This window comes from Hoplias malabaricus, chromosome 16 (genome assembly GCF_029633855.1).
Source record: "Hoplias malabaricus isolate fHopMal1 chromosome 16, fHopMal1.hap1, whole genome shotgun sequence".
Lineage (NCBI taxonomy): Eukaryota > Metazoa > Chordata > Actinopteri > Characiformes > Erythrinidae > Hoplias > Hoplias malabaricus.
Window position 1 is genome coordinate 15,984,020 of NC_089815.1, and position 8,370 is coordinate 15,992,389.

Below are 8,370 nucleotides of genomic sequence, written 5' to 3' on the forward strand. Positions count from 1 at the left end.
ATATATTGACTTTTCAAAATAATGAAAAAATATCTCGAAATTAATGACGTAGTATATTGTATTAACATTATTAACATAACATATTAACATATTTTTGAGATAGTCATTGGAACACTGCAGTTTCAAAGCAGATGTCTAGTAGGGCAGTTGACCGCTTATTGTGAGTACACACACACAAAGACATGTTAACAAAGTAAAAAATAATAATAGAAAAAAAGGTATGCTGCACCGGGTCTTTAAACGTTAATCACCCAGACTACACTATTTAAAATAAAGGTAAAAATATGAATCTTCTAAAAAAATGTATATAGTATCTCATGTGACAAACTCATTTGCTAATGTTTAATATTCTGCAAAAATGGGTGACAAAAAGCATTCAAAATAATTTTAATTGCTTGAGAAAGAATCTTATCAGTGACAGGTTGTTTGTTTACACACAAAAAATATATTTATATCAATATGTTGTACAATATGCTAGTTAAGTGAAATCTTGTTTATTTTTTCTTTGATTTACATTTATCTAGTAGACCAACATTTTTCTTATGCGGCAGGGACTGACTACTGAGCAAAATAAACCATATACATTCATGTATTTTGTCTCACCAGATTTCTGTTAGCTGCTTTGTGACATCAGCTGTAAAAAGCGCTATACAAATAAATTTGATTTGATATTTATAATGAATACTGATAGGCTATAGAGAGTGCACAGTGATCAGACAACTGCTCCATTGCATGGAAACATTTGCATTTATTGTAGTTTTTAGATATTAATACTTGATAATATCATATTTATCCATGCATATACATGTTATTATTGTGTTTCTGTAGTTCTGGTTTTGCTGACAGCCTGCCTTGAGGTGTTGGAAGGCCTGTTTAGAAGCATGTTGTAATGCTTTAAAAGTATATTGGAATTGCATGACAAATAGGTACCACACCCACAAAGGGATGGACACAGAGACAAAGAACGATGGAAATACGAGAGCGAGAGAGAGAGAGAGTGAGAGAGAGTGAGAGAAAGGACCACCTGCTCAGTATTAGACTAGTCTCTGTGGAGAACCACAGACACACATTAATGCACACAGCACATAACATAAATAAATTATGTCAGATCCTTTCAGTGTCTGTGCTCACAGTCTGTGAGTATATCCTCCTCTCAGTCCACATAGATTTATGTCAAGAAGACCTGGGAATCTGGTTTAAATGGTATCAGTATACAAATATAATGTGTTGCCAAAATCATAGCAAACAGCATTCATCACAATAACATTTTATTTTGCTTATGAGGCCTGTATTTGACTGCAGTATTCAAAAGTACATCAGTGAGTGAGATTTATTTTCAGTGACCATTAAGGGCCTGTGAGTACTGACATGGCAGTAATTCTAATGTAAAATATTTTACTATTGCCGTGTAGTTTGGACATTACAGGAAAAATTACATATTTTTTTATTTAAAAAATGAAAATCAGTGATCCCTATCTATTATAGGGTAAAAATTAAATATGGATTTTATTTGTTTGCCCATTTCTATTTATTTATTATATTGGCAAAAAAAAACATTTAAGTGTGCCATAACCTTTCCATTAGGCCACATTTTATACCAATGTTACATTCAGAAAATTGTTACAATGTGCAAACATATAAAATATTTCAATTGAGTCGCACCACAATGTCTATTAGAACGGTATAAAATAGATATGCTTGTGCATGAACATATAGATACAATATATATATATCTTAAATGAAGGATATTATTGAGTGTTTGTCCTGCTTTGCAGCAGTTACAATTTTTTAAATATTTTTACCATTACTATGAGAATTCTAACGAGCATTCCAACATTACAGCATTGTTACATGGCTATGTTTGGATCACAAACACCACTGCAACTTAATCCCAATGTACTGGATGGTACTGGATCTTAAAGAACTCAGGTGCAATGTTTTGGAAAGAGTGTAGTTAGGCACTGGCAATGTAACTGAAAATACACTGCATTTTCTTAATTCATACATGCTGTCCATGACTACAACAACACTCCAGAAATGTAACACCAATCACACTGTTATAAAGGATACAGTCTCATAAAAAAGACACAAATTGAACTTGCAAGCTCTTTTCCAATGAACTTTTCCTGCTTGGTTCTTTTGCTCTTCTCCTAGTCTGCTGGACACTCATAAGTGTTGACTGGGCCAAACACACTTGTAAGAGATTGGAAAGAAACCGCAATCTGGTTGATCTGTACATTCTTCATACATCCTACAAAGGAGGTCCAAACATGAACTCTCTTACGGTTCTTCTCTGCATTGAGATTGAGAGAGAATGAAATGACATTAACAAAAGTACATTAACAAACTAAACCACATAAAATCTAGTCTGTATATTTAGGATTTCTCATTCTGAGATGATGAGTTCAACTAAAAACCTAACTGACACTGTTCCATCCATTATCTGTAACCGCTTATCCAATTTTAGGGTCGCGGGGGGTCCAGAGCCTACCTGGAATCATCGGGCGCAAGGCGGGAATACACCCTGGAGGGGACGCCAGTCCTTCACAGGGCAACACAGACACATACACATTCACACCTACGGACACTTTGGAGTCGCCAATCCACCTGCAATGTGTGTTTTTGGACTGTGGGAGGAAACCGGAGCACCCGGAGGAAACCCACGCGGACACGGGGAGAACACACCAACTCCTCACAGACAGTCACCCGGAGCTGGAATCGAACCCACAACCTCCAGGCCCCTGGAGCTGTGTGACTGCGACACTACCTGCTGCGCCACCGTGCCGCCTACTGACACTGTTCCCTTTACTCCAAATATCATCAGTCAGCCAGGTCACATATGACACTCGGAATGTTTGCTCCTTTGACCTTTATATTTTCCCCATAATATAGTCATTACTAATCTCACCCATTAGCTAGAAAGCATCAATAAAGCAATATTACCATGCTAGGAATGTGAAGGCGAGTAAATGCTTCATCCGAGAAATGGGATCAAAGTATCAAGCTTTCTAAGGATCAAATGTATTCTGGCTGACATTTTTTGAAAAATGAACCGCTTTTTTTGAACTGCTGCTAACACAACATCATTGGAATGCTATCTACCCAGTTTTGTTATATTAGCAATCAGACACCTGCATTGGCCAGCATCATTTGGAATGATGGAGAACAGGGTGGGCCATCCTACCCAACCAGTGGGAGAGAGGCCAACTGTGGTTTACTGAACTCCCAGATTGAAATTTGGATGACTATGGCACTGTTAGGGATAGGGTTTATGCTTTGAACACTACACCATTCAGGTGGCCTGCTTATTTAGATTTGAACTGGAGTATTGAGTCTGGTATAGCTAAATAAAAAAGACAAAATCCACTGAACAGAATTGAGAAAACCACATGCCTAAATAATTACCTTGCCTGAAACTTGACAGAGTTGTTAAATAATATTAAACAGACGTCATTATAAGGTTTCAGACACTGTATATTGTTCCATTTTTGTTTTACTTGTTTTACTTGAAAAAAAGGAGTACAGTATGGTGAGTGTTACCTGGGACTCCTCCGATATAAAGTGTTTCATGAGCCTGGGAAGGCACAGAATGTATGAGCGCACGATCAGAATCTTTGCCCACTCTTAACTCAAGGGCATTTCCACTTTTGGTCACTGGAGAAAAGTAACAGTGCATCATTTACTACATTTGACAAACCACAATAACTTACATAACTGTATATAAAGTTAAAATCTCTCAGTAGTCCAGGATACAGCATTAGTTTGTTTCAGTAAAATGGGTCATGGGTCTCCCATGGCGAACAAGTCTGGAGTGAAGATCCAGACAAACACGATCCAAGAAGCATCCCTATGAGTACAACAGTTAGAACTAAGTGTACCCTGCCCAGGAGAGGTTTATCGGGACCTACCCCTGGAGCCAGACCTGGAGATAGTGTCCGACGGAGAGTGCCTGGTGGCCAGGCAGCCCATGTGACCTGGCTGGACTCAGCCCGAAAAGGCAACATGGAGAGATCATGTGGGCTCACCACCCGCAAGATCCAGGGTAGAGATGCAGTGCAGGGTGGAAGCAAAGGGGCCTCTGGCATCATGGAGCTTGTCAGTGGAAACTGGTTCTTGGTACATGGAACGTAACCTCACTGGGGGGGGAGCCAGAGCTGGTGCATGAGGTTGAGAGATACCAGCTAGATATAGTTGGGCTCACCTCTACACACAGTGTGGGCTCTGGAACTAAACTCCTAGACAGGGGTTGGTCTCTATTCTACTCAGGAGTTGCACAGGGTGAGAGGCACCGGGCATGTGTGGGATACTCACAAGTCCCTGGCTGGAGGCTGTACAGTTGGAGTACATTCCAATAAACGAAAGGGTCACCTCAATGCAGCTTGGGCTTGCAGAGAGGAAAACTTTAACTGTTGTGTGTGCATATGCACTTAACAGCAGCTAAGAGAATTCGGCCTACTTGGAGGTGGAGTTCTAGACAGGATTCCATGCACTGACTCTATGGTTTTGCTGGGTGAATTCAATGCTTGCATTGGCAATGACTGGGAAACCTGGAGAGGAGTGATTGAGAGGAACAGCCTGCCTGATCTGAACCCAAGTGGTGTAATGTTATTGGACTACTGTGCTCGTCATGGTTTGTCCGGAACATACACCATGTTCAAACATAAGGTTGCTTATAAGTGTACTTGGTACCAGAGCACCCTGGGCCAAAGGTCAATGATCGACTTTGTGATCGTGTCTTCTGATCTGAAGCCATATGTTGTGGGCTCTCGGGTAATGAGAGGGGCTGAGCTGAGGTGCCATCTCTGCTGTTTGCGGATGATGTTGTTCTTCTGGCTTCTTCGCATGGAGGCCCCCAGCATTCACTTGAGCAGTTTTCAGCCAAGTGTGAAGCGTTCGGCATGCGGATCAGCACCTCCAAGTCTGAGGCCATGGTTATTTCCTGGAATTAGATGACATGCTCCTTTGAGGTAGTGGGTTCAGAACCTACCCCAAGTGAAGGAGTTCAAGTGTCTTGGGTTCTTGTTCATGAGTGATGGGAAGAGGGATCCTTCCAATTGAAAGGAGTCAGTTGAAGTTGTTCAGGCATCAGGTAAGGATGCCTCCCGAATGCCTCCCACTGGAGGCACGTCCAACTGGAAGGAGGCCCTGGGATAGACCCAGGACATGCTGGAGGAATTATATCTCCCGGCTGACCTGGGAATGCCTGGGGATCCCTAAGGAGGAGCTGGTGGAAGTTGCTGGGGACAGAGAAGTCTGGGCTTCTTTGCTCGCCTTGTTTCCACTATGACCCTGAAATGGATAAGCGGAAAAGATGATGATGATGATGAACTTAAATAAATATCTATTGATTGTACTTGTTGATAAAAATCTTTTATTGCTCCTTTAAGATAGGTAAGCATTTCTAATATCATAATCATCATCATCTTTTTTTTCGTGTAGTCCATGTCACGGTAATGGTGTCAACAGTGAAAGCAAAGAATCACAGGTGTCACTGTCCCCTGCAACTTCAACAAATTCCCCCTGGGGTACCAGAGCATACAGCGAGCCTTGGCTGAACTTCAAGGCCTTCTTGAAGTTATACCTCCAGCAGGTAATATCCAGGGGGCATCCTTATCAGGTGTCCAAACCTCAATTGGCTCTCCTCTTAGTACGAAGGAGCAACAGTTCTACTTTGAGCTTCTCCAGGACTATAACGCTTCTCACTCAATCCCGGAGAATGTGCCCAGCAACCCATGATCTGATTCTTTTAATTATTACCCAAAGCACAGGACCACAGGTGATGGTGGTGATGTACATTAACCAGTAAATTAAGAGCTTAGCTTTATGGCTCAGCGCCCTCTTTACCAATATGCTGCACCCTATGCTGTGGTCGATCTCATAATAACTCTTCCAATGGCCTCAGATTTGGAGGTGCTGATCTATATGCTGACTTCTTCACACTCAAGTCATAGGATATGACTGTAATATGGCCCAAAAGTCCTATTTTCAGGTAAAGACTGAGTTAAATAAGAGCAGGGGGGAATGCTAAACCACTAAAACACTACAATCCTGTAAAGCTTTTACCTGTTACATGATGGAAGGAGGGATCACATAGTGGTGATGGAACTGTAACAGAAGTGTTGTACTCCCTTGCTCCATCATTCATCTGCACCACCATCTACAACACAAAACAGTCAGAAAGTCTTGACACTAGTTTATAAAATGGCTATTGATATTATTTAAAGGAAGCTACAGAACTATCACACACACCACAGATCTCATAAGGAGACCTTTTAGATTAACAAATATTTGTGTCCAGTGATAAATCGGAGCTAGTTTTTATTCATTTATTCAAGTACTGTGTCTTAATTAATTTAAGGGTGGTTTCTTACTTACTCATTAACATTTTAACCATGTTTTTCCTGCTTAATTCAGTATTAATATAATTATTTAAAATTTCTTTTCTTCTGTTTTGTTTTGTTTTAGATCAAAAAGTCAAAAAGTATCTGATAATTGAAGAACAGAATCACCCAATTTCAGTTCCTATGCTGAGAGATGGAGGGATTATAGTTCTATATGTAACTAAGCACTTATGTAGTTTTGCAGATGCTTCTTCTCTAGCTGTTTGTGGAAGGTACTTAGTTTTTTTTTTCTTTTAGGAGAAATTCATTCATTCGTTTATTGTCTGTATCGACTTATCCAGTTCAGGGTCGTTGTGGGTCCGGAGCCTACCTGGAATCACTGGGAGCAAGGCGGGATCACCTCCCTGGAAGGGGACACCAGTCCTTTATAGGGTGACACATTCACTCACACACTCACACCTACAGACACTTCTGAGTCACCAATCCACCTACAAACATGTGTTTTGTACCGTGGAAGGAAACTGCAGTACCAGTAGGAAACCCACGTGGACACGGGGAGAACACTCCTCACAGACAGTCACCCGGAGTGGTACTTGAATCCACAACCTCCAGGTCCCTGGAGCTGTGTGACTGCGACACTACCTGCTGCACCACTGTGCCGCCCTTCAGAGAACATTCCATGTTTAAATTAGTATTAAATAACTATAGCTACTTGACCCAACTCTGTGTCTAAAAACTGCATACTTGCATATTTACTGCTTAGTTTAGAATAAATGGCCATTGACACAAACTTTAATGAGCTCAAACAAAGATCCACCTTTGCCTCCTTCAGGAACACACTGAAGCTGTGACCCTGATGACCTTTGCAGTAGAACAGTAAGCCTGTCCCATTTCTAGGGTGAACTTCAAAGGTTAGGTAGAAATCCATACCAAGCACAAAGTAATTTTCTGAAAATGTAAAAGGCAGTATTAAAATTATGTTTAAAATTCAGTTAAATATGTTATAATTTCATTCAAACCTAAAGCACAATTCAGAATCTATATAAACAAATAAACAATCCCATTTACAGATACATCTAGAGCAACTAATAGTTTATATTATGTTACAGAAGTAGGCTAATACAACATAAGAAACCCTGCCCTGCTCTGCTGTTTGAAAGCCATTGTTTTTCACACAAGTCACACCAACTGAGCATATTTATGTATAAGCTGAGACACAATAAAACATCTCATAACATAATTTTATGTTTGGTAATAAAGGTAATTACCAAATAATAAAGGTCATTACAAATGGAATGAAATACTTAAAACTATGTAAGAGCCATCGCCATCAAAGTATGCCCCCTCAGCTGTTGCCCCATCGAAACACGGAGCTCCTCCACAATTGACATCAGGCTTTCCAACCAGAACATCATAGAACCTGAAGTCACGGATACACCCAATCACACTCTTCTTAGGGAAGGGCTTGCCCTGCAGACAAATGAAATAGATATATAGATATTTTTGGACAAATGACACTTGACAGTATTATTTTCTTTTTTTAAACATGACATTAAATTGTTATTTAAATAATTTAATTAGTGTCCCAATTTATGTGATGACTTCACTAGATGCCCAATGCCTTTGTCATTTTGCTGTGTATGATATTTACAAGCGTATTATCAAATTAGTAATGCTGTAACACAATGAATTGCATTTTCATTACATTTCCTTTATATTCTGTATAGATAGGTTTGACTGCATGTTTGTTTCATGTTAATGTTTGATTTTCCATCTGTTGTGATGTGTCAGGCTCACGGGGCGGACTGACGGAGCGGATGCACACGCTAAAGCACAGAAACTTTATTTTACATGTAACAGGTAGGACCTGTAGTGTTGCATGAATTTTCCCTCCTGTGGGGGGAGCTCTGGGTGTGCTGTTTTTTTTTTTTTTTTTGTGCCTGGGCCTGCAAGGTGGAGGCAGAAGTCGGATGACGTGTGTTAATTTGCGGGGGAGGTGCCTATATGTATTGCCCTGCGCAGTAGCGTT

General features: G+C 40.3%; 1 protein-coding gene across 3 annotated transcripts in view; it reads right to left on the minus strand.

The window, feature by feature from the left end:
• Positions 1–1,728: 1,728 nt before the first annotated feature.
• The window catches only part of lama3 (laminin, alpha 3), a 53,594-nt gene continuing 46,952 nt past the window's right edge, over positions 1,729–8,370 (minus strand). For 2 of the 3 annotated variants that reach the window (XM_066647813.1, XM_066647812.1), the window contains 5 exons: positions 7,646–7,811; positions 7,159–7,289; positions 6,064–6,157; positions 3,541–3,654; positions 1,729–2,293 (listed from right to left, as the gene is read on the minus strand). In XM_066647813.1, the coding sequence (XP_066503910.1) occupies positions 2,151–2,293; positions 3,541–3,654; positions 6,064–6,157; positions 7,159–7,289; positions 7,646–7,811 (648 nt within the window). In that variant the 3' untranslated portion in view covers positions 1,729–2,150. Of the gene's footprint in view, positions 2,294–3,540; positions 3,655–6,063; positions 6,158–7,154; positions 7,290–7,609; positions 7,812–8,370 lie in introns of those variants that run through there. The other variant, XM_066647814.1, reaches the window with a different exon arrangement.